The sequence below is a fragment of the Anomaloglossus baeobatrachus genome, chromosome 8 (genome assembly GCF_048569485.1).
Source record: "Anomaloglossus baeobatrachus isolate aAnoBae1 chromosome 8, aAnoBae1.hap1, whole genome shotgun sequence".
Lineage (NCBI taxonomy): Eukaryota > Metazoa > Chordata > Amphibia > Anura > Aromobatidae > Anomaloglossus > Anomaloglossus baeobatrachus.
Window position 1 is genome coordinate 88,874,269 of NC_134360.1, and position 23,506 is coordinate 88,897,774.

General features: G+C 46.5%; 1 protein-coding gene across 1 annotated transcript in view; it reads left to right on the forward strand.

Moving 5' to 3' along the window:
* MEI1 (meiotic double-stranded break formation protein 1) overlaps nucleotides 1-23,506 on the forward strand; it is a 902,984-nt gene that overhangs the window by 803,766 nt on the left and 75,712 nt on the right. The window contains exons 23-24 of the mRNA XM_075321882.1: nucleotides 16,465-16,575; nucleotides 17,400-17,563. Coding sequence (XP_075177997.1) covers nucleotides 16,465-16,575; nucleotides 17,400-17,563 — 275 coding nt within the window. The remainder of the gene's footprint in view (nucleotides 1-16,464; nucleotides 16,576-17,399; nucleotides 17,564-23,506) is intronic.

Below are 23,506 nucleotides of genomic sequence, written 5' to 3' on the forward strand. Positions count from 1 at the left end.
CACGTGTAGGAAACATCTGTGGGAGTTCCTGGAAACCTGGTCTACAGCGCCCCCCTGTGGCCAGACGCACAAGGTAACTGATTGAATTGCATACCTGTTGTAAACCATGCTTTATCTGTAACTGTACTCTGACATATGTATATTCTGTAGATTCCCTATTGTATATATTGTAGTTTCTAGTGTGCTTTAGGCTGATTAAATTATATAATTAATCTTGGGCTGTTCTGTTATCTCGATCTTGAATCCCACGTCTGTGTGTTCGGCTAATAGTTACCGTAAATCGGTTGGTGGCAGCGAATTGTGCCAAGGATTATTGTGGGGAGGCCAGTGAGATTCGGGGAGATTTTATATATTCCGCCCGCGGAGGTCGGGGGAATATATACCTTACTCTCACCGGGGACCCTTCAATAATCGGCATAAGTAGTATAGCGGCCTCCTTGCTTATGGTCGGGCAATTCCATAATTGGCCTGACTATAAGAGGGGCGCTAGAGAGCGCGTCACGTGCTCTGTCTGTCGGTCGGGAGGTATAAAGGAGGGGTGACCCCCACTTGTTACCCCCCGATTGTGACGTACTGGTAGCCAGCGCGGGGGGATTTCTGAGTGACCCCCCCGGTGGTTTGTGACATATTGGTGGCAAGCGGTGGGATCGAGATAATAGTGTGTGTGAGTGTGAGACCCATACTCCCAGACACTAAAGACTGCCTGCAGCAGCTGTGGCTGCTGGGGTCTTCAGACTAGCTCAACACTAGAGTGTCAGAGTGCAGATACTGTAAGGTGTGTGGAGGCATCAGGTGTCAGTTCTGTGTCAGTGACCAAAAGTCTGCAAGAATGGCTGATGGCACCAGGAGCAGAGCTATGCAACTGGCCAATGCTAAGGCAGGAGCCGAAGAGAGGGAGGACGGTGCTGTGGACAGCAATGAGGAGGTTGCCCACGAGTCCTCCAGGAGCTCGACGCCAGAAAACCGTTCTGCCGAGGACATTGCGCAACCTGGCACTGCTGGACAAGATGAGGAGGAGCTCACCCAAGGTTCCTCAACGAGCCAGATGCCAGCCCTCCGCTCTGAAAGGGACAGTAAATCACCAGGCTCCGCAGCGTGCCGCAGATCACCCCGTGCCATTCCACCGAGCCTGGGAGGCTCGGATAGCCTTCTTCAAATGGCTATGGCCCTTCTCCAGGCTGGAGACCAGAAGGGCTACAAGGAACTCCTGGCAGAGCGCAGGGCAGAGCGACACGCAGAGCGTGAGGCTGCGGAGCGAGAGCGGCAGGCAGCGCGTGAAGAGCGAGAGCGACAGGCAGACCGTGACTACCAGCTGCAGCTAGCTCAGCTCCGGCCCTCATCAGCCACATGTGACCTTCGAGACACCAAACTTCCAAAGGTCCGTGTTGAGGACTTCCCAGTGCTGGAGAAGGATGGAGACTTGGACTCTTTCTTGACTGCTTTTGAACGGACTTGCTTGCAGCACCATCTGGACAAGGACCAGTGGGCCAAATACCTGACCCCCCGTTTAAGGGGTAAGGCCCTGGATGTCCTTGGGGACTTGCCTGCTGAGGCAGATCAGGGCTACGACACCATCAAAGAAACAACAAAGAGCCAGCACCAATGTGCACTAAGGCATCAAATATTCCAAACTGCATTATAAAAATTTTTTTGAGATTTTTGGCAAAAAATTGCAATTTCTTGAGCTGCTTCGCCACGTCACGGCAAATCTCATTTGAAGCAGTCCTACACTAAAATATTTTTATAAAATGTGCCATGCGGCCTCACATATAAATAGCAGAACTGCTCTCAGCAGCACTCACCTGGTCTATTGCAGTCCCGTACCCATGACTGAGTCATGGCTGTGGGCGGGACAGGTCCAAGCAAATGCTGCATGAAGTATATATAGCCTGTGGACAAAGCCTGATGACCCAATGTGAACAGTCACCAAACGCCAAAATCTATACAGATGGAATACATCCCAAATTGGGGTGCATAGCAAGGTGGAGGTCAACCACCGACCAATTCAACAAAGAAACAACAAAGAGCCAGCACCAATGTGCACTAAGGCATCAAATATTCCAAACTGCATTATAAAAAATTTTTTGAGATTTTTGGCAAAAAATTGCAATTTCTTGAGCTGCTTCGCCACGTCATGGCAAATCTCATTTGAAGCAGTCCTACACTAAAATATTTTTATAAAATGTGCCATGCGGCCTCACATATAAATAGCAGAACTGCTCTCAGCAGCACTCACCTGGTCTATTGCAGTCCCGTACCCATGACTGAGTCATGGCTGTGGGCGGGACAGGTCCAAGCAAATGCTGCATGAAGTATATATAGCCTGTGGACAAAGCCTGATGACCCAATGTGAACAGTCACCAAACGCCAAAATCTATACAGATGGAATACATCCCAAATTGGGGTGCATAGCAAGGTGGAGGTCAACCACCGACCAATTCAACAAAGAAACAACAAAGAGCCAGCACCAATGTGCACTAAGGCATCAAATATTCCAAACTGCATTATAAAAATTTTTTTGAGATTTTTGGCAAAAAATTGCAATTTCTTGAGCTGCTTCGCCACGTCACGGCAAATCTCATTTGAAGCAGTCCTACACTAAAATATTTTTATAAAATGTGCCATGCGGCCTCACATATAAATAGCAGAACTGCTCTCAGCAGCACTCACCTGGTCTATTGCAGTCCCGTACCCATGACTGAGTCATGGCTGTGGGCGGGACAGGTCCAAGCAAATGCTGCATGAAGTATATATAGCCTGTGGACAAAGCCTGATGACCCAATGTGAACAGTCACCAAACGCCAAAATCTATACAGATGGAATACATCCCAAATTGGGGTGCATAGCAAGGTGGAGGTCAACCACCGACCAATTCAACAAAGAAACAACAAAGAGCCAGCACCAATGTGCACTAAGGCATCAAATATTCCAAACTGCATTATAAAAATTTTTTTGAGATTTTTGGCAAAAAATTGCAATTTCTTGAGCTGCTTCGCCACGTCACGGCAAATCTCATTTGAAGCAGTCCTACACTAAAATATTTTTATAAAATGTGCCATGCGGCCTCACATATAAATAGCAGAACTGCTCTCAGCAGCACTCACCTGGTCTATTGCAGTCCCGTACCCATGACTGAGTCATGGCTGTGGGCGGGACAGGTCCAAGCAAATGCTGCATGAAGTATATATAGCCTGTGGACAAAGCCTGATGACCCAATGTGAACAGTCACCAAACGCCAAAATCTATACAGATGGAATACATCCCAAATTGGGGTGCATAGCAAGGTGGAGGTCAACCACCGACCAATTCAACAAAGAAACAACAAAGAGCCAGCACCAATGTGCACTAAGGCATCAAATATTCCAAACTGCATTATAAAAATTTTTTTGAGATTTTTGGCAAAAAATTGCAATTTCTTGAGCTGCTTCGCCACGTCACGGCAAATCTCATTTGAAGCAGTCCTACACTAAAATATTTTTATAAAATGTGCCATGCGGCCTCACATATAAATAGCAGAACTGCTCTCAGCAGCACTCACCTGGTCTATTGCAGTCCCGTACCCATGACTGAGTCATGGCTGTGGGCGGGACAGGTCCAAGCAAATGCTGCATGAAGTATATATAGCCTGTGGACAAAGCCTGATGACCCAATGTGAACAGTCACCAAACGCCAAAATCTATACAGATGGAATACATCCCAAATTGGGGTGCATAGCAAGGTGGAGGTCAACCACCGACCAATTCAACAAAGAAACAACAAAGAGCCAGCACCAATGTGCACTAAGGCATCAAATATTCCAAACTGCATTATAAAAATTTTTTTGAGATTTTTGGCAAAAAATTGCAATTTCTTGAGCTGCTTCGCCACGTCACGGCAAATCTCATTTGAAGCAGTCCTACACTAAAATATTTTTATAAAATGTGCCATGCGGCCTCACATATAAATAGCAGAACTGCTCTCAGCAGCACTCACCTGGTCTATTGCAGTCCCGTACCCATGACTGAGTCATGGCTGTGGGCGGGACAGGTCCAAGCAAATGCTGCATGAAGTATATATAGCCTGTGGACAAAGCCTGATGACCCAATGTGAACAGTCACCAAACGCCAAAATCTATACAGATGGAATACATCCCAAATTGGGGTGCATAGCAAGGTGGAGGTCAACCACCGACCAATTCAACAAAGAAACAACAAAGAGCCAGCACCAATGTGCACTAAGGCATCAAATATTCCAAACTGCATTATAAAAATTTTTTTGAGATTTTTGGCAAAAAATTGCAATTTCTTGAGCTGCTTCGCCACGTCACGGCAAATCTCATTTGAAGCAGTCCTACACTAAAATATTTTTATAAAATGTGCCATGCGGCCTCACATATAAATAGCAGAACTGCTCTCAGCAGCACTCACCTGGTCTATTGCAGTCCCGTACCCATGACTGAGTCAGGTGAGAGCAGTTCTGCTATTTATATGTGAGGCCGCATGGCACATTTTAAAAAATATTTTAGTGTAGGACTGCTTCAAATGAGATTTGCCGTGACGTGGCGAAGCAGCTCAAGAAATTGCAATTTTTTGCCAAAAATCTCAAAAAAAAAAAATTTTTATAATGCAGTTTGGAATATTTGATGCCTTAGTGCACATTGGTGCTGGCTCTTTGTTGACACCATCAAGCGGGCCCTGATCCAACAGTACAACCTCACTCCAGAGTCCTACCGCAAGAAGTTCCGGAGCCTACAGAAGGGACCAAAGGACTCCTGGGCTGACCACCGGCGGGCACTTGCCCGAGCTGCCGACCACTGGACCCAAGGCCTGCAGCTTTCCACCGGACCGGAGATCCTGGACTTGTTCATCACGGAGCAACTCTTGTGGAACTGCCCTGAGGATCTCCGCCAGTTCATCCGAGACCAGAAGCCAAAGGGGTCCACGGCTACAGCTGCCCTTGCCGATGACTACACCAACAACCGGGCCCCTGAGGCCAGGAGAGCGGCCACCAGCAGCACCTGGAGAGGGGGTAAGATGAATTCTGCGACTGCCCCACCTGCCCCTAGACTGCAGGGGGTGTCCCCCTCAACTCCCCTCTCCAGGCCCGTGGCAGAGCCAAGACGGTGCCACCAGTGCAACCTACCTGGACACTTCAAGGCCATGTGCCCTCAGCGTCCCAAGGCCCCGGCTCCGTCCCCGTCCCAAGGGCCGCCCAAGGTGTATTGTGTGGGTGGGGGTGGTGGTAGGTCCCTGGACAGCTTCCAACCTGTCACCGTCGGCCGGTCTGTGACCATAGGACTGCGAGACAGCGCCTCGGAGGTGACTCTGGTGCGGCCTGAGATGGTGTCCCCCCAAGACTTGATCCCTGGAAAAACCCTCGCTGTCTCCGGGATTGGAGGCACTGACCCGGCGCTGCCTGTTGCTGACATTTATGTGGACTGGGGCGCAGGGCGAGGGGTGAGGGAGGTGGGGGTAACTGATCGGATCCCTGCAAACGTGCTACTTGGGACAGATTTGGGGCAGATAACCTCCCAGTTTGGGCCCCAACCAAGGGCTGAACCTTCAGCCAGTACTGACATGCCTCCGGACAATGTTAATGTGTTATCTATGAATGATGTAAGGGAGGAGGGAGTGAACTCTGATATTTCTGCTTGCATAGACACCATAGACACACACTCAGCTGCAGCTGTGACAGGGGAGGGGGTCAGAGAAAGGTGTGACAATGCCTCTACAAGTAACCAGCCTGTGAGCTGGGATCTGTTGCCCTCTGCAGGGATAAGCAGAGAGCAGGGTGCTGCAGGGGGAGGACCAGTGTGTGGGGTGGGGGCTACCACAGCAAATGTGGGGTCCCCAGAGATTTCACAGCGGGGTTCTGTTGCTGCAGGAGGGGAACAGGCAGGTGAGATTGGGGCCGGTCCAGGAGCGGAAGTGCTCCCAGGTAAGATCTCGGTGCATGGTTCCCCCACAACCGGGGTGTCAGGAAGCCAGGTAGGTCTGCCTGAACCGGCGACTTGGTCAGGAACGGAGGAGGAGCAGGCACGACCCACGGTCGCAGCGGCTGTGGCCGCTGTCACCCGCAGTGGGAGTGCTGGAAGCCAAGGGGCCTCCCGGAGGTCCGATAGCTCTTCCCCTTCTGACCAAGTGGCAGCCGAGTCAGGTGGAGGCCAGGACACAGGTCCCGGGGTACTGACTGAAGATGTGACAGTCTCGTCGATTCTGGCCACATCTAGTCAGGGGTTTCAGGCAGCGTTAGAAGCTGACGACAGCCTGAAAGCTCTTAAGGAGCAGGCGGCACAGCCTCCCTCGGACTCGGACCCGGAGCGAGTGGTCTGGGACCAAGGACGGCTGTACCGGGCCACGGTCCAGCAGGGTTCACCGGAGGCGTGGCCCAGGGACCGACAGTTGGTGGTACCCTATCCGTTCCGGACGGAGTTGTTGCGGATCGCACATGAGATTCCGATGGCCGGACACCTAGGGATCGCTAAGACCAAGGCCAGGTTAAACCAGCATTTCTACTGGCCAAAAATGGGGGCCGATGTGGCTGCCTACTGCCGTTCGTGTGAAACCTGTCAGAGAGTGGGGAAGGCGGGGCCACGCCCCAAAGCCCCACTAGTATCTCTGCCAATCATCGATGAGCCTTTCAGGAGGGTGGCTGTGGATCTGGTCGGCCCGCTGGCCATCCCCAGCAGCTCCGGGAAACGCTTCATACTGACGGTAGTGGACTATGCCACCCGGTACCCAGAAGCAGTGGCCTTGTCGTCCATTCGGGCTGACAAGGTGGCCACCGCATTGCTGGAGATTTTCTCCCGAGTGGGTTTTCCCCAGGAAATGCTCACTGACCGGGGGACCCAATTCATGTCCCAGCTGATGGAGGCCCTCTGTAAGCAGGTCCAGGTGCGACATCTGGTGGCCAGCCCGTACCATCCACAGACTAATGGCCTGTGCGAGCGGTTCAATGGCACCTTAAAGCAGATGCTTAAGATGTTGGTCGACTCCCATGGGCGTGACTGGGAGCGGTATCTCCCACACCTGTTATTTGCTTACCGGGAGGTTCCACAGGCCTCAACAGGATTCTCACCGTTTGAGCTCCTGTACGGGCGACGTGTGCGGGGCCCCCTGGCTCTGGTGAAAGAGGCTTGGGAAGGGGATTTGGCCACCCCTGGAGTGTCGGTTATCGAGTATGTCATGCGCTTCCGGGACAAAATGCAGGCCTTGACGCAACTGGTACACGACAATATGGCTCAAGCCCAGGCCGATCAGAAGCGTTGGTACGACCAGAACGCTTGTGAGAGGACCTACCAAGTGGGTCAAAAGGTGTGGGTACTGGTCCCCGTACCACAGGACAAGCTTCAGGCAGCCTGGGAAGGCCCATACCTCGTGTACCAGCAGCTCAACCCTGTGACGTACCTGGTCACCCTGGACCCTGCCCGTGGAAGGCGGAAGCCCTTCCATGTGAACATGATGAAGGCACATCATGAGCGGGAGGCATGTGCGCTCCCCGTGTGCAACCTGCCCGAGGAGGGAGAAGCGGAAACCCTCTTGGATATGCTAGCCCAGGTTAGGGCAGGCGGATCCATTGAGGATGTGGAGGTTGGCCACCAGCTCTTGGAGGACCAACGGTCCCAGCTGTGGGCCACCCTACACCCCTTCCGGGGGTTGTTTACCAACCAGCCCGGAAGGACTGACTTGGCTGTCCATCACGTGGACACTGGGGATCATCCCCCGATCCGGCGTTCAGCATATCGGGTCTCCCTGGAGGTGCAGCAACACATGCGCCAGGAGATTGACGAGATGCTGAAGCTGGGGGTGATCCAGGCATCCAACAGCGCTTGGGCCTCGCCTGTAGTCCTCGTCCCTAAGAAGGACCGAACCACTCGGTTCTGCGTGGACTACAGGGGGCTCAATGCTGTCACGGTCGCCGATGCGTACCCAATGCCACGCATCGATGACCTGCTCGATCAGTTGGCCGGGGCTCAGTACCTGACCATCATGGACCTGAGCCGGGGATATTGGCAGATCCCCCTGACTCGCAAGGCCAGGGAACGCTCTGCCTTTATTACCCCATTTGGACTGTACGAGTCCACGGTGATGCCATTCGGGATGAGGAATGCCCCTGCCACTTTCCAGCGGATGGTCAACACCCTGCTCAAGGGACTTGAAGGGTACGCGGCCGCGTACCTGGATGACATTGCCGTCTTCAGTCCCACCTGGGAGGACCACCTAGAGCATCTAGCACAGGTGCTCAGGCGGATCCACCGGGCAGGTTTGACCATCAAGCCGGGAAAGTGTCAGCTGGCCATGAGCGAGGTCCAGTACCTCGGTCACCGGGTAGGTGGGAGAACACTGAAGCCCGAGCCTGAGAAAGTGGAAGCCATCGCATCCTGGCCCACCCCCAGGACCAAGAAGCAGGTGATGTCCTTCTTGGGGACCGCTGGGTACTATAGGAGGTTTGTTCCATGCTATAGTAGCCTGGCAAAGCCCTTGACGGACCTCACCAAGAAGAAGCTGCCCTCTGCAGTCGATTGGACAATGGACTGCGAGACAGCCTTCCGGGCCCTAAAGGACGCCCTGTCCAGCCCGCCCGTGCTACAGGCAGCCGACTTCACGCGGCCATTTGTAGTACAGACCGACGCCAGTGACTTCGGCCTCGGTGCGGTGCTCAGCCAGGTGGACTCTGCGAGCCAAGAGCACCCAGTCTTGTACCTGAGCAGGAAGCTGTTACCAAGGGAAGTTGCCTATTCCACGATGGAGAAGGAGTGCCTGGCCATAGTGTGGGCCCTGCAGCGTCTGCAACCCTATCTCTACGGGCGCCACTTCATCGTGGAGACGGACCACAATCCCCTCAGCTGGTTGCACACCGTCTCTGGGACGAATGGGCGATTGTTGCGATGGAGCCTTGCGCTCCAGCAATACAACTTCACCATTCGCCACAAAAGGGGCCGTGACCACGGTAACGCAGACGGGCTGTCCCGACAAGGAGAGGTCGCGGACGGGCGCACGGGGGAACACCGGAGTGTGCTGCCCCCTAGCGCCCTCAAAAGGGGGGAGGTGTGAGGCAAATCCCGGGATATGAAGATGAATTATGACTCCAGTCATAATCCCTCATCACTCCCTGGCAGTGCCCCCTCCCTTCTTGTTCTCAGTGTTCCACTTACACCTCCATGGCCATGTCCTGTGATATGGAAATGAGGTGGTGTGGGAACAATGGACACAGGATGACTCCCTGCCGTCACCCTGTAACAAGAGTTGTATCTCATTAGCAAGGCTATGGAAATAGCCAGACAGAACGACTCCAGTAAAAAATGGTTCATATCTCGCAAGCCATATTTCCGATAAATATGGCAACCATAAAAATGGTGTCTCCGCATGTGGACGATGCCGGCACACCCTTTTTATGGGAGCAGGACATTGGGAAATGCCCCAGGCGTGATATCAGCCAATGGGGAACTGGCAGACAGGTCATGAGTCCCCTCGTTCTGTAGCTAAATTCATAACTGTCACAATGAGAGCATTGGCGTCCGCCTACGACGCTCCCAGGCAAAGTTATGGCCAATATCCCCTTTGCTGGATAATTCTGATCCATGCAGGGGGAGTGGCAGTGCTTCCCTGTGAGGTCACTAAGGTAGGAGGGGACCTGGATCTGCCCAGGTTGATAACCCTACTTCGGCCATTTTCCAGCGTTCTTTCGCTGGGGGCACGTGTAGGAAACATCTGTGGGAGTTCCTGGAAACCTGGTCTACAGCGCCCCCCTGTGGCCAGACGCACAAGGTAACTGATTGAATTGCATACCTGTTGTAAACCATGCTTTATCTGTAACTGTACTCTGACATATGTATATTCTGTAGATTCCCTATTGTATATATTGTAGTTTCTAGTGTGCTTTAGGCTGATTAAATTATGTAATTAATCTTGGGCTGTTCTGTTATCTCGATCTTGAATCCCACGTCTGTGTGTTCGGCTAATAGTTACCGTAAATCGGTTGGTGGCAGCGAATTGTGCCAAGGATTATTGTGGGGAGGCCAGTGAGATTCGGGGAGATTTTATATATTCCGCCCGCGGAGGTCGGGGGAATATATACCTTACTCTCACCGGGGACCCTTCAATAATCGGCATAAGTAGTATAGCGGCCTCCTTGCTTATGGTCGGGCAATTCCATAATTGGCCTGACTATAAGAGGGGCGCTAGAGAGCGCGTCACGTGCTCTGTCTGTCGGTCGGGAGGTATAAAGGAGGGGTGACCCCCACTTGTTACCCCCCGATTGTGACGTACTGGTAGCCAGCGCGGGGGGATTTCTGAGTGACCCCCCCGGTGGTTTGTGACAATATATATATACATATAAATGTTAACAGGTCTTACATTTACATACGATCTCCTCATGACCCACTTCAACATGAGCTGGCGAGAGGCCAGAATGTGCGAATGGAAACGTGAACAGCTCTTCCGAGTGTCCAAGTGTGGGATCAGTAATGTCCGTGGACGTGTACTCAGCCTGGTGGTAGGAAGGAGGATCAGGTTCTGAAATGTGCGGTGCAGTATCACGGCTACTGACACTTGACCGTGTGGAAGACAGAGTGTTTGTGGTGGTGCCAATCTGACTGGAAGCATTATCCGCTATCCAACTAACAACCTGTTGACACTGGTCTTGGTTCAAGAGCGGTGTACTGCTGCGGTCCCCAAGAATTTGGGACAGGACGTGCGAGCGAGTAGATGTGGCCCTCTGTTGTGGCGAAATTAGAGCTTACCCACGACCTCGGCCTCTGCCTGCACCACCATCACGTCCACTTCCTTGTTGCTTGCCAACGCCCTTGCGCATTTTGCAATGCTGTGCTGACGTGTATTCACTAGACTTGTGCGTTATATAATAGTTTGTGCAAATCGTGCACCTATACGCTGCCACCGACAGGCACACACGTGCGGTTTTTAAATGCAAGCACGGACGCACTAAGAACCTAACAGGTTTTTAGGAGCGACAATTACTGAGAAGTCTGACACTATCAGACACTGCTGACTGACGTGTATTATACACTAGACTTGTGCGTTATATAATAGTTTGTGCAAATCGTGCACCTGTACGCTGCCACCGACAGGCACACACGTGCGTTTTTTAAATGCAAGCACGGACGCACTAAGAACCTAACAGGTTTTTAGGAGCGACAATTACTGAGAAGTCTGACACTATCAGACACTACTGACTGACGTGTATTATACACTAGACTTGTGCGTTATATAATAGTTTGTGCAAATCGTGCACCTGTACGCTGCCACCGACAGGCACACACGTGCGGTTTTTAAATGCAAGCACGGACGCACTAAGAACCTAACAGGTTTTTAGGAGCGACAATTACTGAGAAGTCTGACACTATCAGACACTGCTGACTGACGTGTATTATACACTAGACTTGTGCGTTATATAATAGTTTGTGCAAATCGTGCACCTGTACGCTGCCACCGACAGGCACACATGTGCGGTTTTTAAATGCAAGCACGGACGCACTAAGAACCTAACAGGTTTTTAGGAGCGACAATTACTGAGAAGTCTGACACTATCAGACACTGCTGACTGACGTGTATTATACACTAGACTTGTGCGTTATATAATAGTTTGTGCAAATCGTGCACCTGTACGCTGCCACCGACAGGCACACACGTGCGTTTTTTAAATGCAAGCACGGACGCACTAAGAACTTAACAGGTTTTTAGGAGCGACAATTACTGAGAAGTCTGACACTATCAGACACTGCTGACTGATGTGTATTATTCACTAGACTTGTGCGTTATATAATAGTTTGTGCAAATCGTGCACCTGTACGCTGCCACAGACAGGCACACACGTGCGGTTTTTAAATGCAAGCACGGACGCACTAAGAACCTAACAGGTTTTTAGGAGCGACAATTACTGAGAAGTCTGACACTATCAGACACTGCTGACTGACGTGTATTATACACTAGACTTGTGCGTTATATAATAGTTTGTGCAAATCGTGCACCTGTACGCTGCCACCGACAGGCACACACGTGCGGTTTTTAAATGCAAGCACGGACGCACTAAGAACTTAACAGGTTTTTAGGAGCGACAATTACTGAGAAGTCTGACACTATCAGACACTGCTGACTGACGTGTATTATTCACTAGACTTGTGCGTTATATAATAGTTTGTGCAAATCGTGCACCTGTACGCTGCCACAGACAGGCACACACGTACGGTTTTTAAATGCAAGCACGGACGCACTAAGAACCTAACAGGTTTTTAGGAGCGACAATTACTGAGAAGTCTGACACTATCAGACACTGCTGACTGACGTGTATTATACACTAGACTTGTGCGTTATATAATAGTTTGTGCAAATCGTGCACCTGTACGCTGCCACCGACAGGCACACACGTGCGGTTTTTAAATGCAAGCACGGACGCACTAAGAACCTAACAGGTTTTTAGGAGCGACAATTACTGAGAAGTCTGACACTATCTGGACTGTTTTAGACTGTGTACACCAGCCCCAGATATGATGAAGGCTGGTATACGGTCACCACTAGGAATGGCTATATACCCTGCCTGCCTGCCTGTATACTGCTGCAATAGTCCTGACAAGGACTCTTCTGGTCACTAGCCTGTATTCCGACCTGGCTATACCCTGCCTGTATACAGCAACAATAGTCCTGAGAAGGACTCTGCTACTGTACTCCGACCTGGCTATACCCTGCCTGCCTGTATACAACTATAATAGTCCTGAGAAGGACTTCTGGTCACACTGTTTGCAGCCCTGATACGGAAATAGCTATAAGGGGCCGCAAACCTTTCCCTGAAGCAGCAACACTCTCCCTGCACTCACTGTCTGGATGGCTGTGTGCAGAGCACAGCGCGCCCACCGGTATAAAGGCTCGGTCACGCTGTGCAGGCCGGCCAATCACTGCAATTCCACAACTAACAGGGCTGTGGCATTGCAGTGGTCTGCCAGAAAATCCCTGCATGAGGGCTGGCTCTAAAAAGAGCGCCAACATGCAGGGATGAAGACCACGAGTACAGCACGAGTATCGCGAGATTACTCGGTCCCCACCGAGTAGCCCGAGTACAGTGATACTCGTGCGAGTACCGAGTAGTAACAAGCATACTCGCTCATCACTACTAATTGCCTGTGACGCACAAACTACGGGGGCGGGTACGATCGCTCGTGCGATCGCACGATAGATCATACCGTGTGACGCCGGCATTAGTGTGTGAGCATTTCGCTATATGAGCAAAGCTTGCTTTAAATTTGTAACTCAGTTTACAAGCTAGCCTTGCTGTACGAGCAAATACCGCACACACTCCCGGTTCCGTACTTTCACCGCGCTCTGACCCGCTCTTGCAGTCCGCACAAACACACAAAAACATGCACAAACACACACAAACACACACCAACATGCACGCACACACACATATTATTCTCACCTTACCTTCCGTTCCCTCGCTGGCCTCCTGGTTCTTGTAGTTCGCCGGTACAGGATATGTATCCAGTAACCATTGCGATGATGGAGGAACTTCTGTTGTCAGCCGCTTCTCAAAGGCAGCTTGCTGACCAATCAGAGGCAAGCGGCTCCTGCCTTTGACATCAGTGCTCTGGCACCGGAAGTTCCTCCATCTTCGCAATGGTTACCTGATACACATCCTGGAACGGAAGTTAAGGTGAGCATAATATGTGTGTGTGCGCTTGTGCATGTTTGGGCGTGTTTGTGCATGTGTGGAATGGCACAATAGGGGACCAGGATGGGACATTGAACAAGTTGTGGAACGAATTGTCTGAGCTTGCATTATTTCCTATGGGAAAGCTTGCTTTGCTAGATGAGTAACTTGGTTTATAAGCACACTCCCAGAACGGATTGTTCACATAAACCAAGGTTCCACTGTATTAATCTTTATATAGTAGTTATATAACTTGTATTTTTTTGCTATTTATATTTATTATGATTTATTATTAATAATTACAATGTGTTTAAAACTGTTTTGAACAAATAAGGCACTGTAAATAAATCAACAAAAGCACTCCCATCAAAGTTTTTATCCTCTTAATATGTTACAATCATCATATTGTATAGCCTTACAATTGCTGATTTTTCACTTCTACCCAGTTAATTCTTCTCTTTTCCATTAGGTCTATGACATCACATGATTTAAATGTGGCAAAAACAGGAAATAGAAAGGGCAATGGGGTCTGATCAAGTGACAGAAAATAATAGGGTCGGAGAGGTGCTCACCTGATGCAGTTGTGAAATACACAATTGTTGGGATTCAGAATAGTCAGCTGCTGCAGCCACATGGTTTAAAAATATGATAAAATGGCAAAAAGGGATAAGTGGATCCTCTGCACTGTTAATAATATTACAAAAAAGGGTTCCAGGTGACAGGATTAGCAGCAATGTGGTTTATTATTTTTAGATCAAGAAAATTAAATAATAAACTGCATCGCTTTTAATCCTGTCTCTTAGAACCTCTCTTTGCAATTTTATCATCAGCGCTGAGGATCCATTTATCTCTGTTTGCCATCATGTGATTAAAAACAAACTAAGGCTATGTTCACACAGTGCCTCTTTTGCTGCATTTTTGGTGCTTTTTTGAGGTCACAAACATGCACCTAAATGCATGCATTTCCTTCCCCTTGCAAAGTCTACTATTATTATTATTATTTATAATTATAGCGCCATTAATTCCATGGCGCTTTACAAGTGAGAAATGATATACATAAAAACTAGTACAACAATCATTAACAGTACAAAACAGACTGGTAGGGCTCACTGTGAGGGCTCACAGTCTACAGGGAATGGGTGATGGTACAATAGGTGAGGACAGAGCTGGTTGCGCAGTAGTGTACTGGACTGAGGGTTATTGTAGGTTGTAGGCTTGTTGGAAGAGGTGGGTCTTCAGGTTCCTCTTCAAGCTTTTCACGGTAGGAGAGAGTCTGATATACTGGGGTAGAGCATTCCAGAGTATGGGGGAGGCACGGGAGAAATCTTGTATGTGATTGTGAGAAGAGGAGATAAGAGAGGAGTAGAGAAGAAAATTTTGTGAGGATCTGAGGTTGCGTACAGTTAGGTACCAGGAGACTAGGTCACAGATGTAAGGAGGAGACAGGTTGTGGATGGCTTTGTAGGTCATGGTTAATGTTTTGAACTGGAGTCTTTGGGCAATGGGAAGCAAGTGAAGGGATTGGCAGAGTGGCAAGGCTGGGGAATAGTGAGGGGAGAGGTGGATTAAGCGGGCTGTAGAGTTCAGGATAGATTGGATGGGTGCAAGAGTGTTGGAAGGGAGGCCAGAGAGCAGGAGTTTTCTATTTTGCTGTCCACACTGTGCGCCATTTTTTGTCTGCATCTTGGCTGCATTTTTGAAGATGCAGCCAAGATGTAGCATGTTAATTCTTTTTTGCGTTTTTCCAGCGTTTCTGAGCCTTTCCGGTCAATAGATTTGACTTAAAAAATCCAAGTAGCAAAATGTGGTAAAAACACAGCAAAAACATGGCAAAAACGCATGCGTTTTTGATGCATTTTTGCCGCGGGTGCATTTTTTGTGCGTTTTTTGGGACCAAAAACACTGCATCTTTGTGGGTAATAAAGATGCACTGTGTGAACATACCTTAACTGAATCATTGTAGCTCTATGTAGAAACATGCAGTCTCTATTTCCTGCAAGTCATCATTTGAACTAGAAATCTATGTCATTGAAAACACTTTGTAGCATGACTTGCAGGGAAAAGAGACTTCCTGTTTCTACAGAGCGCTTAGGCTGGTTTCACATCAGCGGTATTCTGCCGCACTGCCGGATCTGGCACAAATGCAGTACATTTCAATACAGTTCACAGGCATCGCGGCAAGCTCCGGTCATATGACCGCATGTGACCGGAGCTTGCTGCAATGCCTGTGAACTGTATTAAACTGTACTGCATTTGTGCCGGATCCGGCAGTGTGGCAGAATACCGCTGATGTGAAACCAGCCTTAGAAGGATTCAGCTAGTCTGTTCTAATTTTGTGATGTCATAGACCTAATGGAAAAGAGAAGAAATAACTGGGTATAAAGGCAGATTTTGCAAGATTCTGATAGTTTTCACCCTATATAAGCTCCCGGTAATTCTTTTTATTTATGTTAGAAATACTCCTTTTAAAGCTGATGGTTTGCTGCAACAACATGGTTTATTTTCAAATTCTTAAAGTGTCCCAGTCCAAGTACAATGGACAATGGTCTATATTCTGTGGAAAAATCTAGCAATGGGAACATAATATACTTTACAATTTCATGAAAGTCAGTAGGCTATGTGTGTAATGCAAGAATGTACAGAGTCTCCAGTGCGATAGGCACTCTGACCAAGAGATGATCATTCTGAGCAGGGAATATCCTTAATGGGAGAAATGGAGATGTTATTTTAATTATATGTAACACAATGATGATGTAATTTTTGGAATGTCATGTTATTGTTGGATAATTTATGATATTTACTGATTTAACTGCAATACTTTCCTAGTAAACAACTTATCTGGTAAATGCAGTCTAGGCAATGAAAATATCCTTTTGCCGGCCCTCAACTTTCTGTACTGCAGCATTCATCAGACAAGCACAAGCTGTAAAGTGAGAGGTATTGTAAATAAGTATACTAATATTACTAGACTAATTACTGTAGGATTGTTTCCTCAGTATATGATTATATGATTATTCTTTGCAGACCTTCAGGAGAGTCTATCCGGACATGCATACCATGGGTATTGTGAAACAGGAACAGGATTCCTGATTAACAAATACAGCATAATTAAAGGGAAACATAGATACAACGAAGTTGAAAAACAAGAAGAATCCGGATATAATTTATTGAGGTTGTTCCTGTCATGATTCCCCTTTTCCTGGCTAACTTTGATTAGCAAATCTCTCCCTATATTGAAAAAAGCAAATTGTCTCTTCAGAGAGGAAAGGGACTTGCACGCAAGTGCCATTTATTTTAAGTAGCAATCCTAAAAGTCAATATCAAGTCTTGTTTTATGACTTAGGATAAAAGCCAAATCAGAATCTCAATTTTCAGACACTGGTGTTTTGGGGTATTGACGCTCATTAGTGCAAATTATAATGAAAAAAGGAGCTACCAATCAAGAAGGCCAAGGGAAGCAAAAAGAAGTTGGTGGGAAGCCACCTCTATGACCCTTTTCAACATTCCTGGATCTTTTTTTCATAGGAGTTCACTGAATTACAGCAGCTGTTTGTGACAAAAGGGCTTGTCCCTGTTTCATGCTGCCTATGGTTCGGATTGCATGAATCTATTGACAGGTTCATTTTAAGAAATATATTATTATTAAATAATTATTAAACATATTGAATCTCTCTAAACGTTTGGAATTGTTTTACTTTTGTTTAAGATATGGTTTCACAGATTGTCCTTGATTATTTTACTCTAATTTATATACTTTTTAGCCACGGCAGTAATTCTCTCTAACACATCTCTAATTGAGCTATTAGAGGATATATTGGAAAAAACATGGTATAGAACCCAATCTGATTTCCATGAGTCCCTGTGCTGCTCTGCTTGGTTAATGACTTCAACTCTCATGATCTTCCAACGTCGTTACAACTTACAGGTCAGTAACTTAGATTCTAGATGTTTAGCATGTAACCACATGATGAAAAGCGATCAGTACAACATAATTGTAGTCATACATGCAAATATTGATGCTAATAATGTATAAAAGGTAAACTTTTTAATTTTTATTTTGTGGTTGTCTGTGTAGTAATTATATAGATTGAAAAAAGACACAGGGACATCAAATTCAACGCTTGATCAATAATAATACATGATCTATTGCTATATTATTTATAAGCCACAATGACATCTGTGGTGAGAAAAGCTTTGAACCCTTTTAAATACTGATTAATACTCTGCCAAAACTATCATTATTATGTTTGTCGATTATTCGACAGTCTGTATACTCTAACTGTAAAGAACCCTTTCCTATTTAAATACTAGAATCTCATTTTCTTCACATATAAGGAATGTCCCCTATTCCTTTCTAAAGACTTTGGAAGAAATAAATCATGTACCAGTGAAGAAGAGAGCCAACGCAGAGGGGGCTTTACACTCTTTCTGCAGGAAGAACCTGTGTTTGTGATTTGCTCCAGATGGTTGGTGCGACACTTACCGGATGCGGTTTTTTGCACTGCGCATGCTCAGTATCAAGCCGCATCCGTCAAAAACCGGACGGGCCGCATGGAAAAACTTTTGCAATAGATCTGTTTTTTTCGCCGCATCCGTTGCATATGTTTTTGAGCCAGATTGTGCCGCTCAGCACAAACCGGATGTGTGAAAGCAGCCTGAGGCATGCAATCAGCGGTGATGTCACAGGTACGTTGCGGTCATAGCTGGAGGTTCACACGACCCACCACCTGTGACCACAGATAACCTGACCTCAGGGGACCTCAATAAACTCAGTGACCCCATCTTACTTGAGTGATGTCACCGCTGATCACACAGCTCACTCAGTCTCTGCCTGAAGTTCCAACATGCGGACATGATCCATGATTGTTGTGGGACCTCGTGTTGATTACATCAGCTCTGCAAGGGTGTTCGGGGAATTAATAAAGGAGTGGAATTGCGTGTTTTTGTATTTTATTTCAAATAAAGGATTTTTCAGTGTTTGTGTTTATTTACTTTTACTTACAGATTAGTAATGGTGGCGTATCATAGACGCCTTCCATTACTAATCTAGCGCTTAGTTGCAGATTCAGGCTACTATTAAACTCTTATTACCCCAATTGCCACCACACCAGGGCAATCGGGAAGAGCCGGGTAAAGTGCTGGGATTGTCACATCTAATGGATGTGACAATCCTGGGCGGCAGCAGGGATTGCTATTTTTAGGCTGGGAGGCCCAATAAGCATGGGTCTGCCCAGCCTCAGAATACCAGCCCCCAGCTGTCGGGCTTTAACATGGCTTGGTATAAAAATTAGGGGTAACCACATGCCATTTTATTAAAATTATTTATTTAAATAATTTAAAAGAAAGCCTCATGTGGTTACTGTTATTTTGACACACAGCCAAAATAAGTGCATGGCTGGAGGCTGCTTTATCTGTGCTGTGTATCAATATATTGGGGGACTCTACGCCAAATATTTTATCTATTATTTATTTCTGGGGGATCTTATAGATGCCTCCCATTACTAATCGAGGGCTTAGTGGCAGCTGTAAGCTACAATTAACCCCTCATTACCCCGATTGCCACCGCTCCAAGGTAAATTACTGGAATGGTTCAGCTAATGGATGTGACAATCCTGGGCACCTGCAGGCTGCTATTTTTAGGCTGTTAGGGGTCCTTTAAACATGGGTCGCATTAGCCTGGGAATACCAGCTCCCAGCTGCCGGGCTTTATTATGGCTTGGTATCAAAATTGGGGGGGACCGCATTCGGTTTTTTAAAAATTGTTTATTTAAATAATTTTTTTAAAAAGCTGCATGTGGTTCCTCCCATTTTTGATATACAACCAAGATAAGCGCATGGCTGAGAGCTGCAGTTTGAAGCCATAGGCTTTATTTGTGCTGGATATAATAATACAGGGGAACCCTACGCCAATCTTTTATTTATTTATTTTTACTGTACGATATAGATGCGTGTAGCTCCTATGAATGGAAGCAGTTAGACACGCTGCCACTCAGGGTGGGGGCACGTCTGATTGCAACCAATCACAGACAACAGTGGGCGGGGAAAGCAGTGCATATGCAATGAAGGATAATGAGCAGCCCAGAAGTGAATAAGTGGCCTGAAAGCAGTGTACAGCGATGCCAGAGCCTCGTTAAGTACAACCCGCTTGCTCCCATCCCCCTATCCCTTCTACCACCATTCTGGTCCCCAAAGACTTATATGGGGACCAGCATCCGGACAGATACCTGGGATCAATTCCAAGCCAGAACTGGGTTTTTTTTGTTTGTTTTTTTTTATATTTAATATATAAATATATTTATATATTTATTTTTTATATTTTTATATTTAGTCCTGCTGGTCCCAGTTATATGTGAGTCCGCTCATCACTAATCATGACTCTATTGATCCTGAAGATATATGTTAACTCTCATGTAAAGAATGTGTAATAAGAAAAAGGTTATTACTAATTTGCAATAATTGTATATTTTCAAATTTAGTTCTTGCGGTGTTGATATTTAAAGGGAACATTTTAGCTGATATATGCAACTCTTGCATTACAAACATCTGTGTTATACTTTGAATCGTTTCAGTGATTGAAAGCCCAAGTGGGGATGAGGTAACTATTCCAAGATACATGTCCCAACTGTTGCTTCCCTAATTTTTTATTTTACTTAAAGTGATTGTCTAGAATTAGAAAAACATGGTCACTTTCCTGCAAAACATTACCACACATTTCTACAGGTTGTCTGTGGTATTGCAACACTTTTAATTTCAATGGAGCTGAGCTGCAATACCAGATACAGCACATCTAATAATAAATTTTATTTTTATATAGCAACAACATATTCTGCAGTGCTTTACATACATCAGCAGCACTGTCCCCATTGGGGTTTACAATCTAAATTCCCTAACTGTCTGTCTTTGAAGTGTGGAAGGAAACCACGCAAACACGGGGAGAACATACAAACTCCGTGATGATGTTGCCCAAGGTGGGATTTGAATCTAGGACCCCAGCACTGCAAGGCTGCAGTGCTAACCACTGAACCACCATGCTTCCCATATGCATATGTGATGACATTTCTAACCATTTCATTTCAGTGGCATATCTATGGGGTAGAAAATGGGGCATTTACTCCTGGGGTGCAGTAGGCAGAAAGGTGATGTCTTGCTTCCTGATGCAGAGGTCCGAGTTAGCTCCCAGGTGGAGTTCCATTTGTCTAGCCAGCTGTCAAGCTTCAGCCATCTCAGAGAAGGTATAAAATGCCTGCCGCTAGCATTCAATTTTACTCATGACTTTCAGGAGCGAATACAATTGAAGCCCTGACCACCAGCATTTCTGGGTCAGGATGACATTAGCATAGCCAGGTCAGCTGATCATGCTACTGATTTCACTCCATGTGCCGCACAGGAATGAGAAGACAGTTTTAAGATAAGTAACACAAAAGACAATATGGGCAAGGGGAAATATGTGAGGAAATAGCATGGGGAGGGGGTAAATGTGTGAAGAGACAGTATGGGCAGGGGGTAGGATATGTGTGAGGACAGTATGGGGGGAATGTGTGAAGAGACAGTATGGGGATGGGGTAAATGTGCTAAGAGACAGCATCAGCAGGGGAAAAATGTGACAGGCGACAGTATCAGCATAGGGGTGAATGTGTGAGGAGACAGTATGGGAAAGGTGGATATGTGAAAGATCAGTAGGAATTGGAAATGTGTGAGGGGATGGTATTGAGGATAAAAAGTGTGAGGGCATAATATAGACACTGTGTAGCGTGGGACAGTATAAAGATGGGCAGCATCGGGGATAGTGTGAGAGCACAGTATGTAGGGGACATGTTTAGATGGTCAGGAGTGTGAGGAGGGCGCATAATATAGAGACAGGGCAGTATAAAGGATACACAGTTTTAAGAGAAGGCCCAGTATGGGAGGAGAGGGCAGTGTGTGGAGATTGTACACCATAAGAGGAAAGAAATTGACTTGAATCAGAAATGAGATGTCACCTAAAAGTTACCTGGATGGAAATGTTTATTTGTGATACTAACTACGTCTCATCAGTAATGTGGTTCATGTATGGTCCGCAGTCTGATGATGACTGTTAACAATAACTCCCAGTATCTTCTTACCATTGCTAAGGACATACTAGGTGATCTAGGTGCATGTGATAAAATTGTATGTGGGGCTGACCTGACATTATCAATTATTGCTGTACTAAGCTTTGTGCTGTATTCATGTATTGATGGGTTTTCTGATTATGTATTTCTGTACAGATGATAGTTCTGGTAATGTATCTTTGTGCTGTTGGGGGGCTAAGGTTATTTATTTCTGTATTGATGGTTGTTGTGGTAATGTATTCCTGTACTGATGGTTGATGTGATGCTGTACTTCTGTACTAGTGGTCGATAAAGTGATGCTCTGTTTTGTTGGTGGCTCTGGTGATGCATTGCTGTACTAATGATTGTTTTGGTGATGTATACCTATACTAATGGTAGTTCTGGTGATGCATTCATATTCCGATGGTGGTTCTGGTGATGTCTTTCTGCACTGGTGGTTCTGGTGATGTATTTCTGTACTGTTGGTGGTTTTAGTGCTGCATTTCTGGTCTGATGGTTGTTGTGATAATTTATTTATGCAATGTTGGTGGTTATGATGATGTATTTCTCTACTGTTGGTGATTTTAGTGATGTATTCATGTATTGATAGTGGTTTCGGTGATGTATTCATGTACCAATTGTGGTTCTGATGATTTATTCATGTACTAATAGTGTTTCTGGTAATGTTTTTCTGTACTGATGGTGGTTCTGGCTACTAATTCATGTACTGTGGATGGTATTGGTGATGTATGATTGTACTGTTGGTAGTTCTTGTGCTGAAACTCTGTGTTTTTGGTGATTCTGGTGCTGATTTTTGCACTGATGATGGTTCTGATGATGTACACATTTTTTTTGATGGTTCTGATGCTGTATTTCTGAACCATTGGTGTTTTGGTGATATATTTCTTTAACAATGTTTATTGTGGTAATGTATTCCTGTACTGATGGTGACTCTGATGCTGCATTTCTGCATAGATTGTGGTTCTGGTGATATATTTCTGTTCTGTTGGTGATTCTTGTGGTGTATTCCTGTACTGATGGTGATTCTGGTGATGTATGTCTGTCCTGATGGTGGATCTGGTGATGCAGTAATATACCAATGGTGGTTCTGATCATGAATTCATATACTGATGGTGGTTCTTGTAATGTATTTCTGTACTGGTGGTTCTGGTGATGCATTCATGTACTGATGATGGTTCTGGTCATGTATTCCTTTTCTGATGGTACATTTCTTGATGTATCCATGTACCAAAGATGGTTCTGGTGATATATTATTATACCAATGATGGTTATGGCTATGTATTGTTGTACTGATGGTGGTTGTGGTGATGTAGTACTGTACTACTGGTCATTCTGGTGTTGTATTTATGTACTTTTGGTGGTTATGGTCTTGTATTTCTGTACTGTTGGTTGTTATGGTGCTGAATGCTGCCTTGATGGGGGTGTTGGAGATGTACTCATGTACTACTGGTGCTTCTGGTGCTGTACATTCTGTGCTGTTGGTGGCTCTGGTGAGATATTCCTGCACTAATTGTGGTTCTAATCCAGGTCGCATGTAGTAATCCATAAATTGTCAGATATTGTGATACATGGCTATATATATAGTATTGTGTCATCTGACAAGCTAAGGCTTACTACATCTTTTTTTATGTTACAAGCATTAATTATAAAATTAAGCAATTGTAGCATGCCAAATCATATCAGTGTGTAATATACTCACTGTCAGGATTCTGATCTGCTGGCCACTTCTAGCAGTCATAAATGAACACTCGTTTTCTATTTTAATTCATACAGTCACA